The following is a 14,334-nucleotide window of genomic DNA, read 5'->3' as shown; positions in this document are numbered from 1 at the left end:
TTAATTTTTCAGGAAAAAAAAAAAAAAAAAAAAAAAAAAAAAAAAAGAGAAATCCGGAAATGATGACGTGGACCCATTTTTGGTAAATAGTTTGAAACTGACACCATTTTGTTAAATAGTTTGGGTTTCAACCCCATTTAAGCAAAAACTTCGTATAGGAAAGGTCGGCGTGAGGATGAGGTTGTGGAGGGGTGGTGGCAGCGCTGGGAGGGTGGTGGGGAAGGAGTTGGTCGGCGCCGATGACTGTTGTGGTTTATTTATGTTTTTCAATTTTTTTGTTCCCCTTTTTTTTCTCTCTCTCTTGTTTGGGATTGAAAAATAAGAGGGGCACGTCCTTAGAATTATGTAAGTCCTTAGAATTATGTAAGATAGTGTGCGGGATTTAGCAAGTCATTAGAATTATAGACCATTCCTAAAATATTTAATGAAACTAAATCATAATACGGAAATATCTAGCAATATCGAAATAAAATAAAATAAAACTAAATTACTTTCCTAACTAAAAGTCTGTTAAAAATCACGACTATAAATACAATCTTCATGCGTTGACTCATAATATCAGTCAATTACCACAATAACTCTCCTTAAGCCTTACATCTTCAACCTGTAAATAAAAACTCTATAAAACCCTAATCCCAAATTTCAATTAAAAATAATTCAAAAGAAAAAATAATTAAATTTAATGGAAGAACAAGGAAGAATCCCAGACATGTCAAAACATCCATCAGGAATCATCCCAACAATCCAAAACGTAGTATCAACCGTAAACTTGAACTGCGAGTTAAACCTAAAAGCTATTGCATTACATGCACGTAACGCCGAATACAACCCGAAGCGGTTTTCCGCGGTGATAATGCGTATAAGAGAACCTAAAACCACGGCCTTAATCTTTAAATCAGGGAAATTGGTATGCACGGGTGCGAAAAGTGAGGCTCAGTCGAAACTGGCAGCGCGTAAGTACGCTAGAATAGTTCAAAAATTAGGATATTCAGTGAAGTTTTCGGATTTTAAGATTCAGAATATAGTAGGTTCTTGTGATGTGAAATTTCCAATCAAATTGGAATTGCTTAAAGCATATCACGAAACATTTGCGAGATATGATCCTGAGATATTTCCAGGGATGATTTTTCGGATGGTGAAGCCGAAGATTGTGTTACTTATATTCGTTTCGGGGAAGGTTGTGCTTACTGGTGCTCAAGATAAAGAGCAGATTTATGTTGCGTTTGAGAATATTTATCCGGTCTTGAATCAGTTCCAGAAAAAGGTGTCGATTTGAGACGAAAAGAAGAACAATTCTTCGAGACATTAATCAGAGATGAATGCTAGTAATATTGTTATTATATATAAGAATTCGTTGTTTTGGGAAATTGATAATTGAATTGAGTTTTTGAATGATAATTGACTTTGGTGGCTTTTGGTATTATATGATTGTTGAAGACTTGGTTTAGGGTTGGACTTGATTCGTGGATTGTAGACTGAAATTTAAAATTTGATAGATTGGATACTACACAAACTCTAATATAAGACGGTTTTACAATAAGTTAGGGTGTGGTTTTAGTTATAAATAAATAAAAGTCGATTTGGGTCTTAGACATCTAGACCTAATAGGATTGGAAATTTAAAAAAAAAAAAAGTTGATAAAGAAATAAAAATTAGAGTAAGAATTAGGAAACAAAGTTAGGAAAACATTCGAAGTAAAGTTTTGGTAACATAAACTCCGATCTTTGTCAAATGTTTCGTCAAAGAATGTCGAGCCTCACAGGCGATCTTCAAACTCTGTGAATTTGGTAATAATTGCCTACAATTCAAAATTAAATTTACCCAATCCGAAGCACCAAACCAAAGGCCTTCAAGTTTAGCCCGTCTCTTCTAAAATTAAGGCGTTCTTTTGGACATACTCAGCGCAACTCTTAATAAATTAACTTTTGCTCGATTAGTATTTTATGACTTTTTTTTGGTTCAATTATTGTAAAGATGTATTCGATACATGATCTATTAAAACACACTATAAAATAGCGTATATTTCTAATTCATTGCCAAAAGCCATGTACTCCAATAATGGGTCACATGCTCCCTTTCTAGTCTACTTTAGTCTTCTTAAAAATACTCCTAGATGTTCAGATCCCGCATCTTGGTGACTTTGGAAGTAGCAAAAGTCAACTACCTTTCATCGTTATATACAGCAAATTTCATACTATGCTTTTTGTAAACTGAAAAGAGCACAAGGTAAAAAACAAAAAAATTAAAAGAAGAAGTGGAATCACATCTTGTTCATAATTCTGAATTCTGAATTACATTGCGCTACTTCCCTCAGTTCCTCACGTAAGTAGTTAATTTATATTTGCTTATTTTTAGTTTTATTGTTAGTCTTGTTTAAAAAGAATTTTATACTCCTCCGATTTAACATATTGTTTACATTTGATTAATAATTCTCACAAAATAATAAAAGTGAAATTTCTGTTGAGACTGAGAGACTAGAGGGATAAAGTTAATAATTTACCATTTTTTTAAATCCTCCCAAAATAGAAGCTATCTTATATATATATATAAAACTGGGTTGAAACGCTGTGGATGCGCCACGTAGCGTATTCAACCTTAATTACAAGTATTAAATACGACAAATAATTAAATATGAGCATAATAAATGTAGCCTAAATCTCAACAAAGTATTAATTAAATATTATTTATTAAGTTACATTAAATAATTACGGCACTTTTGTAAATTTATTAAAAGAAATATTTATATAAAAATTATGAAATATAAATCATTACGATTAATGCGAAAAAGGCTTTCAAATGCGTATAATTTCCGTTATATTTATTGGTATAATTTGATCTTATATTTTTGGGTTGAGAAAATATAGATTTAACATGTGATATTTATCTTTCTTTCATTCGTCCTTAAATTACCTAAATGTTTAATGCTATATGGACATTTTAACCAATGTGATTATGTTATCTCCATTTTTCCAAGATAATAAGACATGAATTTAGCCATTAGTCAAAGATACATATTCTTAGTATGTATGCAATTCTCTATGTCCTTTTCATTTCCAAACTAAATCAAATAAATAATATTTCCAAGATTAAGGACTCCGTAAAACGAAAGCATAAGTATTTTTTGGACTCCATAGATTCATAGTATTCAAGGCATCATATTAGCATACTGCTTTGACGCTTTGTACACATTCAATGTTCGATGCACGGCTTCCCAAATCATTCACCCTATAAATGTATATAGAATTCTTTTCACCTTTCACAACGTCTTACAACGTAACACTTTACTTAAAACTGAATTCTTTACATTTTCAAGAGATAATCTACGTAAAAAAGTTAAATTTTCCAACTGCTATATTTACAAACATAAAACATATATCTATATCCGAAAGATAAGTGGAAGGTGAATGCTCAAGTATCAATATTTTGGGATGTTGAACGAAGGGATAAGATTGACATTTATGTCCAATGGAAATAAGGTTGCAGACTTGCAGTGCAGCTAGGAATCATATAAAAGAAAGAAAAAAGAGGAGTATTTAACAAAAAAAATCCATGTTCTTGAAGAAAAATGATTTCATAAGTTTTATATAGGGGTTGTCATGGAATATTATGGCAACCAACCTTCCTTGAATCACGATAGTGTGAGTATTTGATACGGAAGGCTATGTGCTATAACAACAAGTGAAAGGAGTTCTGGAGCGATTTGCGATTGTGATTGGCGAGAACAGTTAAGAGGCACAGTCGCACAGATCAATTTGTTTTCTAGGGTTTTAGAATTTTTTTGGAAGAAGATCGATGTTGTAGCATCGGGGTAATGTGTTTGTTGTTATTGCTCCAGTGGTATCTATATATTGGTTACTGGTTAGTTCATAGTTTGCTATTAGTATCATAGCATAAGTTGGTTTGAATTTATATTTTATTATGAGGAAAAATCCTTTATAAATCATAAGAAATAAGTTACTCTGTAGTATAAAGCAAGAAGCCAACAACGTTCATGTAAAAATGTTGGTTGAAATAAAGGTGCTACCAACATGACATTATTAAGTAGTTAAATTGTTAAGTTTTGATTTTTTTTCCCATAGAAATAAATGTAAACCAATAACATGCATGTATAAATGTTCGCTTGAAGTGTCCGTTTAAATTGTGTACATATATAGAATGTTCCTTGGAAGATGATGCGATGCACTAGCACTTAATCACGAATTGCGATAATATGATAATTCAACAACTACTACGTTTACGAAATAATAAGAAATGGAAAGAAATTAAAAAAACTTACTACCAACTAATCTTATACGGAGTATAACTAAGTTTTAAAGTTTGTAAATATAAAGATACAATACTCTTTCTGTTCTAATCAATTTTAGTTGGTTGCCTGAAACTCCTTTCACATAAAAAAAATGATAACTCGATTGCGAGGACGAATTATATAATAACGAGTAAACACCCTTTAACATTCTCCAACTCACATTAAACTTCATCAAGATTAGCGCAAAATAATTAAGGGAAAATAATTAAACAAAGGAAATAAAGGGTGACACGTTGTAGAACAACAAGGAGGGGTGATGATCTTAATTAACTTTTGGTATATCAATAAGTCAATAACAAAACATGGACAATGGGAAATATTAAGTAAAAATGAAGTTTGATGAGTTCTCCAATATAGAAAAATATGAAATTTAGTCTAAGCCGAAGGAAATACGTTTTAGCATTTCAATAACTAAATATAAAAACCGGCCGTACGAAGCACGGGATTCTACCTAGTTAATAATAAAAGGGTGCTGATTTTCGCAGTACACATTTTACTCATCACAGTACACTGTTGACAATTATACCCCTCTCATTTCTTCTTCCATTTTCCCTCTCTAACTTCTCTCTAATTTCAAACTTCCATCTAATCCCAAACTCCTCTCTCTAATTTACAATTTACATAGTATTGCATCACTGTGTACTACGGTACATTAACCTACAACATTGTTTTTTTTTTTTAATGTCATATGTTAATAATTCATCAGAGAAATGAAAATTCAACAAAGCTAAGCTACTGGCCGACCAATTGCCACATTAATATACTGCATCTGCATCATTGTAAATTGTATTATGTTAATAAACCAATTATACGTACAATACTACACTAATTCAACAAGAAGTAAGACGCTTGATCTGCTACTCTAATTCAACAAGATATGTACTACTCTATTAATCACCAACGGCGGTCAACTGTGCCGACCAATACTCGCTGACCGCCACTACCGTCGCCGGCCGTTGTTAATCTTCCCGCACCTCTCCCTACTGCACGCAAGTGCCTCTCTCCCGCTCCCTTCTCACCGGTTTGTCAAACGGAATCCGACAACAAACCTGCTTCCTTCTCGCCTGCAACACCCCACTATACTAATAACCCACCATCCCACATCAATTAACAATAATTAATTTCAATATAAACTCTAACTAAAAAAATACAAAACAATAACAAAAGGTCAATTTGATTACTAACAATGGATTTGTGAATTAAATACATGTTCTATATTCGAATAATCATTCATAATTGAATAATTTGGAGGGGTTTGGAGAAAGTGAACAATAGAGAGAAGGTAAAGAAAATTAGGTTTGATGTTTTTTAGTCAAGGGTAGATAATGGAAAGTTTGGTACAAAATGTACTGAAATGAGTAAAATGTGTACTGCGAAAATTCTGTAAAATAGATATAAATCACAAAGAAGTTTTAGAGCGTCTTAAAAGTAAATGGAGACCCACTACACTAAAAAAAAATTGGGGTCCCAAACATGTATGTACACTGTACGTCCAGATTTGTATTGAATTTCATCAATAAAGCTTGTAAATTTGGGGGCCAAAACCGAAGGCCTAATTCCACCGTCCGTGGTTACCCATGATCTTAGACGCCCCTAAGAATCTTATCTTGATAAAAGCAAAAGACAATACTCATCAGAGAACGCGCCACGTCATTAATACATCCTTTTTTTTTCAAAAATCGAGATTATGGTGGGACCCATGTGTGTGCAACGTATTTAATTTCTGAGATATCCGTCTTTCAAAGCATGCGCTTAAATCCGTCTCGCAACAAATTATATAAAGTCATCTTACAAAATAAAAACATGAATAATAATATAATAAAACAAAAATAACAATCTCAGAAATTAGAAATTACAAAACTTTACAAAATAAAAACAGGCTTAGATTTCTTTAAAAAAAAAATATAATATAATGAAAAAACAAAAAAAAAATGACAGATCTTCGAATTAAAAAAGAAAATTAAAAATAATATCCGACTTGGTTTGTTATTAAGTTAGGGGGGTAAATTTTACTTTAAACAAAAATGTTTAAAGAAAACTAAAAATAATATCAGTCGTATTTCTTTAAAGATTAAATGTTTCAGTATTTATTTAAAGAAATACTAGCAAATACTCCGTAAGTTTTAAAGATAATATCAGTCGTATTTCTTTAAAGATTAAATTACTAACAAGTTTAGATTTTAATAAAAATGAAAATTAAAAATAATAATAATATAAAAACCAAAATTGACAGATCTATAATAAAAATCAAGAGAGTTTACGGCAGCAGAGAAGTAGCATATGGGCGAAAACGGCGGACGATGATGGTCGGAGTAAGGCGGACGGTGATGGTCGGAGTAAGTCCAATGATAAAGATTTGATATATAAGTGTAGAATATAAGATGAATTGGAAGAGGAAATACAATGAATGTTTCACTTAGAAGTATTTATTATTTATTAGTAGGGAAAAAAGAAGTAAATTTTAGGGAAAAAAAGAATAGCTTGGTATTTGCCTGTTTGGTGTGCATATGCAGCGAGAAAGAAGTAAATTTTAGTAGTGGGTAGGGTTTAGTTATCTTCTTATTTTTTTCTTTTGTTTAAAGTAAAACTTACTCTCTATTAATTTGGATTTGTAAAGGGTAGTTTTATGGGCTTAGGCCTTAGATTATACAGAATATGTGGGTAATTTTGTTATTGATTTACACGTTTTTCTATTAGAGCAGTCCAAATTGTCGGTCTTTTCGAATTCTCACTAGATACTATCCATATTAAGGATCATATTATATACCAAATTACATGATAAATTACGTATGAAATGCCAAAATTTTTGTCTTTATTACTACCATGTGATAATATTTGACCCGTTTTAAGATTTAAGACGGATACTCCGTCTTAAGTAAAACTGATTGTCTCAACATGTAAAAGTGATTTCATACTAATATACATTTTATCATATTGACTTATATATTTTGACGAGTATTGAAGAGTTAAGTGAATACGAGTAGCTCGAAATGTTAGAGTGAAATTAGTTGTTAGCATGTATAAATTTCAGTCGGGTCAGTTGAGCGGGCTACACGATCGGAGTAGCATTGTATTCAAATACTACGGGGCGGGTGTGTTTCAAGTTTAGAAAATACGGAGTCAAATTTATACGGGTTACAATAGACGCGGGTTTAGTAACACATTTACATGGATCGAGTAACACATTTACAAAATTATCGTATTCGTTATTATTTGTTCTTTACGTAACAATGATTTTACAACAATCGTTTTGGAAGGGTATGAATTGCTTTGTCAAAATGATCGCTTAGGCCAGTCATATTAAATCTCTTAATTGCAAATGTGATATTTAGTTCAACTATTAGATCTTAAATACGATCAGTTTTATTGAAGACGGCCACTATTCGTCACAAGATGAAGACGGATAGTGACCCTCTCACAAAATGCAAGTGGTGGGCAAGTGGAGGTATTCATTTCCCCCACTTGCACTATCCATTTACATTTTGTGAGAGAGACACTATCCTTTAGCTTTAGCTTGATGACGGATAGTGTCCGTCTTCAATGAGAATTTGTGTCTTAAATATGATTTTCTAAACTTAATCATAATATTTTACACATATTTTATATCACAAATTCTCATTATAGACGGGAGACATACGTCTATAGTTATAGACGGACCAAATATCCACCCACTTTAAGCTTAAAACAAGCAATAACTTGCATGGTAGGGCCCAAAAATATCAATACTTTAAGCATATTTGACCCGTCTATCACTTTAGACAGCTATATCCGTCTATAGTGAGACTAATCTTATCTTTATTAATTCAGAAGACAATGCTGAATGGAGAATGCGCCACGTCATTTGCACAACTTTTTTTTTTTAAATTCAGGTTATGTTGGGTCCCGTTAGTGTGCAAATAATTTATTTCTTAAAATCGTCTGCCAATACAACCATGCGACAATTTATGTCTTAAAAATATTTATGAAATAATTACATACAATCGGAATAAATGAAATTAATTGCATATAATCAGAATGAATTACAAATCTTATCTTGATAAAAGCAAAAGACAATACTCATCAGAGAACGCGCCACGTCATTAATACATCCTTTTTTTTTTCAAAAATCGAGATTATGGTGGGACCCATGTGTGTGCAACGTATTTAATTTCTGAGATATCCGTCTTTCAAAGCATGCGCTTAAATCCGTCTCGCAACAAATTATATAAAGTCATCTTACAAAATAAAAACATGAATAATAATATAATAAAACAAAAATAACAATCTCAGAAATTAGAAATTACAAAACTTTACAAAATAAAAACAGGCTTAGATTTCTTTAAAAAAAAAAATATAATATAATGAAAAAACAAAAAAAAAATGACAGATCTTCGAATTAAAAAAGAAAATTAAAAATAATATCCGACTTGGTTTGTTATTAAGTTAGGGGGGTAAATTTTACTTTAAACAAAAATGTTTAAAGAAAACTAAAAATAATATCAGTCGTATTTCTTTAAAGATTAAATGTTTCAGTATTTATTTAAAGAAATACTAGCAAATACTCCGTAAGTTTTAAAGATAATATCAGTCGTATTTCTTTAAAGATTAAATTACTAACAAGTTTAGATTTTAATAAAAATGAAAATTAAAAATAATAATAATATAAAAACCAAAATTGACAGATCTATAATAAAAATCAAGAGAGTTTACGGCAGCAGAGAAGTAGCATATGGGCGAAAACGGCGGACGATGATGGTCGGAGTAAGGCGGACGGTGATGGTCGGAGTAAGTCCAATGATAAAGATTTGATATATAAGTGTAGAATATAAGATGAATTGGAAGAGGAAATACAATGAATGTTTCACTTAGAAGTATTTATTATTTATTAGTAGGGAAAAAAGAAGTAAATTTTAGGGAAAAAAAGAATAGCTTGGTATTTGCCTGTTTGGTGTGCATATGCGTGAGAAAGAAGTAAATTTTAGTAGTGGGTAGGGTTTAGTTATCTTCTTATTTTTTTCTTTTGTTTAAAGTAAAACTTACTCTCTATTAATTTGGATTTGTAAAGGGTAGTTTTATGGGCTTAGGCCTTAGATTATACAGAATATGTGGGTAATTTTGTTATTGATTTACACGTTTTTCTATTAGAGCAGTCCAAATTGTCGGTCTTTTCGAATTCTCACTAGATACTATCCATATTAAGGATCATATTATATACCAAATTACATGATAAATTACGTATGAAATGCCAAAATTTTTGTCTTTATTACTACCATGTGATAATATTTGACCCGTTTTAAGATTTAAGACGGATACTCCGTCTTAAGTAAAACTGATTGTCTCAACATGTAAAAGTGATTTCATACTAATATACATTTTATCATATTGACTTATATATTTTGACGAGTATTGAAGAGTTAAGTGAATACGAGTAGCTCGAAATGTTAGAGTGAAATTAGTTGTTAGCATGTATAAATTTCAGTCGGGTCAGTTGAGCGGGCTACACGATCGGAGTAGCATTGTATTCAAATACTACGGGGCGGGTGTGTTTCAAGTTTAGAAAATACAGGTCAAATTTATACGGGTTACAATAGACGCGGGTTTAGTAACACATTTACATGGATCGAGTAACACATTTACAAAATTATCGTATTCGTTATTATTTGTTCTTTACGTAACAATGATTTTACAACAATCGTTTTGGAAGGGTATGAATTGCTTTGTCAAAATGATCGCTTAGGCCAGTCATATTAAATCTCTTAATTGCAAATGTGATATTTAGTTCAACTATTAGATCTTAAATACAGTCCGTTTTATTGAAGACGGCCACTATTCGTCACAAGATGAAGACGGATAGTGACCCTCTCACAAAATGCAAGTGGTGGGCAAGTGGAGGTATTCATTTCCCCCACTTGCACTATCCATTTACATTTTGTGAGAGAGACACTATCCGGCTTTAGCTTGTGACGGATAGTGTCCGTCTTCAATGAGAATTTGTGTCTTAAATATGATTTTCTAAACTTAATCATAATATTTTACACATATTTTATATCACAAATTCTCATTATAGACGGGAGACATACGTCTATAGTTATAGACGGACCAAATATCCACCCACTTTAAGCTTAAAACAAGCAATAACTTGCATGGTAGGGCCCAAAAATATCAATACTTTAAGCATATTTGACCCGTCTATCACTTTAGACAGCTATATCCGTCTATAGTGAGACTAATCTTATCTTTATTAATTCAGAAGACAATGCTGAATGGAGAATGCGCCACGTCATTTGCACAACTTTTTTTTTTTAAATTCAGGTTATGTTGGGTCCCGTTAGTGTGCAAATAATTTATTTCTTAAAATCGTCTGCCAATACAACCATGCGACAATTTATGTCTTAAAAATATTTATGAAATAATTACATACAATCGGAATAAATGAAATTAATTGCATATAATCAGAATGAATTACAAATCGGAATAAATTAAATAAATTACATTTAATCGGAACGAATTACATAATTAATAATAAAATTACATAATTACGAGAATGAATTACATTTAATTACGGGAATAAATTACATATAATGGGAATATATTACAGAAATTAATGAAATTAATTATTACAAACAATGCGAATAAATTAAATAACTTAAATAATTTTTAAAACTAGATAGTACGATGTTGTTGAGCGCTTAGTGAGAGATCTATGTGTCGAATATGGTGAAGTTAATCCGTCTGTAACTGGAAATGAACATTCACCCGATAGTTGTGGTTTTAACGCATCTTATTTACGTGGAGAATGTTCATTTCTAGTTAGATCACCGATCTACATTAACATGTAGATCACTGATATTAAACTATTAGATAATTACAATAGAAATTTAAAAATAAAACATTCATCAAAAAACATTCATATCGTCCTAAATACAAACCCGTGCAATTTTGCACGGGTTTAAAACTAGTATCATGTTGTTATCGAACTACGAGTTTTACAAATTACTTGTGCATGATCAAATGTTTATCCTTTCTTTTTTTTTTTTTTTTTTAGACAACAAATGTTTATCCTTTCAAATTGACGAATATTGTAAATTGGTAAGAGTGAGCAAAAATGCACAATACTACGGAGCATAATTTTGTGATACATATGTATTCGAATATTCGTATATGCGATCTGAATTTCAGTATTTATGATATATGATTTTTTATAAATCTATTTGTTCCGGGTGTAATTCCAGAGCAAGTATAGTTACCACCCGTGGCTTGTTGAATGATGTCTTGAGTTGGATTCTCCCTTGGTCTTAATCGTTCCTCTCGGCCTCTCCTGCAACAATGAACGAACTGAGGGCTTGGCTTTGAGCCAAGCGTACCCACTCCGACGCCCAAGTCAGTAAACTTAGATGTATAAGTTGTATGCTAATTGGCTAGGGATATATTGTAGAGAGATAAGGAAGATTATACCAGATGAATAGTGTATTTAGGTCAAGTTGTGTATTTCTGGATTGGATCGGATCATTTCCTCAATGAAGGTTGAGGAGTATTTATAGACTTCACCTTTTGTCACGTAGTGGCCAAGTGGCCAAGTGGCTAGCAGGTGGAAAGACTGATCTACCCCTCGGCCGAGGGACCTATGGCTGGCCGGCGGGCGCTGGTGACCCGCCGCCGAGGGGTCTTGGATATGAGTACGCGGATATGTGTCCCGGCTGGCAGGTTGTCATGCCGGGACCCGGTTGGCAGCCGATGGGCCGACGGCTAGGGCTGTCTAAGTCGTTGACTTGCTGTGGACATCTTTGACCTTGCTCAATATGTTGACTTGGTCAGCGGTGCAGAATATGCCCCATCAATTTGCCCCCAGCGTAGTCTATGCCGTGGTATGGGCTTCGATGTACGTCTGAGCGTATATTCTGCGCAAGTAGTTTGTAGGAAATTTTCCTGCATTGGCTTCTTTCGCGGCGGGGCGCCGCTCGCTAGTCTTTCTTAGGCCGTACCATATCCCCCCTCCACATGGATGTGTATTGGGCATCCGATGTGGAAAAGAAAGGGACGCTGGCCGAGACCGGGGTTGAGACTGCCGGTTATTTTTGATTGCCCCCGGCCGGCGGTGTCTGGCTTGGTCGATCATGTGGCCGGCGGAGAGCAGATGCATGGGAATTTGTTGAGGAAGGTGAATAGGCGGAGAGATTTGAATAGGCGTGTTGAAGACGTTTGGTCACTGTTGCATTGATTGACACAACTGTTGCAACGATTGACATCCCGTGGTTGCATGTCCGACACGTGTCTGCATGCTGATTGGTTGACGCTTCATGGGCTGTTCTTTGATTGGTCCTGCTTCATGGGCTTTTCCCTATAAATAGGGCAGTTGCTCCGTGAAATTGGTCACCAATTTCATTCTCCAAAATTTTTCTTCTCTAAACTTTCAAGGGCTTCTGTCTTCTAACATTCGGAGTTGTTATTCCGGCGAGTGTTTTTCTTCAAGGTAAACAAACAAACTTCTTCTTTTTATTTTGTTAAATAATTGTTGCTATTATGTCTCTAGCATCGGCGCCGGGACTAGTACTTACACGGAGGATTCCCCGTTGCGTCTTGATGGGGAGGAGATACTAGACGCCATTCCGATAAGGTTTGGGGGCCCTAGGTCTCCTTCTCCCGTAGTCGATCCACCAATTTTGGAGGGACGGGAGGACGAGGGTGAGGATGCTGATGAGGATGAGGGGACCCCTTCCGGTGGTGGGAGGCTGTCTGTCCCGGATCATGGCGAGCCCCGTACGATGGTCTTGAACGTGGTTGGTTCCATAAGTTCAGTTGTTCGGCGAGACATTTTTTGAGGCCATTTCTCGTTCGGTGAGGGATATAAGATCGTTATTCCTAAAGAGGGTCAGGCGGTCTGTTGCCCTCCACCGGGTCACACCGGCGTGTACATCGGCATCCGGAGTATGGGTGCGGTTTCCTCGAATAGATACGTCGTTGCCATTATCGAGCTATGAACGTCGCGGTGGCCCAACTACATCCGGCCATGAGGACGATAGTTGGCTTTGTGTGGCTCTGTCTCTTTAGGGGGGAGATCCCGACGGTCAACTTATTCCGCCGACTTCACAGTCTTCGACCGTCAATTGCTGGTAAGGTGGGGTGGTACAGCGTACAGACGGAGCCAGGCTATGTCTCCGTGAACAAGCTTACTTCCTGCAAAGACTGGCAACGGCGGTGGGTTTATGTCCAAGTGCCGGAGGATTACCCATTGCCCCGGTCTTTCCAGAGCCCTGTTTACTTGCGGTGTGAGAACCGGGAAGAGTATGAGGAGTGTACCTCCCGGGGTAAGGTGAAAATGGACGCTTCGAAGGTTCCTCTTACTGAGGATGAGGAGCGGGCGATGCAAATTGCTCGATCCGAGAAGGGATGGCGCCCCGACTCGATTATTCTTCAAGATGAGCCGCTCTGTCACGTCGGCCTCATACCAGGCCCTCGCCGGGGGTGAGTGGGGTCGGTGTGAGGCCTATTTTTTGCCTGTTATGCTCCTGTTTTTTAGAGCTATGTTCTATTCCTGTCGTGTAATTCTTGTTTGGTTTTCTTTTTGCAGACCGGTTTGGCCAGGATCTGTCCGAGAGTACCTTGAAGCGGTTAGGCCTTGATAAGGACGGGAAGGTCGTTGTGCGGCATCCTACGGCTGAATTGCGCGATCGCAGACCGTCTCCCAACGAGCTCATGGATAAGCAGTTAAAAGGGGTGGATCCGGTGGCGGCTCAGGCAAGGGTTCTCGGAGGCCGTCTGTGATGCAGAGGTGAGGGAGGGTGGCGTGCTAAAGGCACTTGAAAATGTAGAGCCCTCTTCCGAGCCGGCCACCGGAGAAGCTGCGCTGCGATGGAGGACAGCGAGCGAGCATAGGGAGACGGGCGGTCGTCACGGACTCACCCGGCGTCTCGGATAGCTTTAGGCGTTCGGGGCCAACTATTGAGCCTTCTCTCCCGCCATCTTTTGGCGCTTCAAATCCTAAGTCCAGTAACCTTTTGTTTTCCTTTGTTTCCTTGCTTTTTGTAAAGCTTTGGTAGGTAGAGTTTAAG

General features: G+C 35.4%; 2 protein-coding genes across 2 annotated transcripts in view; both read left to right on the top strand.

The window, feature by feature from the left end:
• Positions 1–682: 682 nt before the first annotated feature.
• LOC141656080 (TATA-box-binding protein 2-like) lies at positions 683–1,357 on the top strand. The gene has a single exon (XM_074463010.1). It carries the CDS (start codon positions 683–685, stop codon positions 1,274–1,276), a length of 594 nt encoding a protein of 197 aa, XP_074319111.1. The 3' UTR covers positions 1,277–1,357.
• An 848-nt stretch (positions 1,358–2,205) lies between these two features.
• LOC141657320 (putative late blight resistance protein homolog R1A-3) overlaps positions 2,206–14,334 on the top strand; it is a 30,174-nt gene continuing 18,045 nt past the window's right edge. Inside the window, exon 1 of the mRNA XM_074464499.1 lies at positions 2,206–2,322. The gene's annotated coding sequence lies outside the window, so the exon portion shown is untranslated. The remainder of the gene's footprint in view (positions 2,323–14,334) is intronic.

This window comes from Silene latifolia, chromosome 5, assembly GCF_048544455.1.
Source record: "Silene latifolia isolate original U9 population chromosome 5, ASM4854445v1, whole genome shotgun sequence".
In the NCBI taxonomy this organism is placed as follows: Eukaryota; Viridiplantae; Streptophyta; class Magnoliopsida; order Caryophyllales; family Caryophyllaceae; genus Silene; species Silene latifolia.
The sequence above is the reverse complement of the archived record's forward strand: the minus strand, read 5'-3'. Positions and strand labels throughout refer to the sequence as shown.

What these genes read in the sequence shown, in the direction of transcription:
- LOC141656080 (XM_074463010.1), top strand. Translation starts at nt 683, where the DNA reads ATGGAAGAACAAGGAAGAATCCCAGACATGTCAAAACATCCATCAGGA.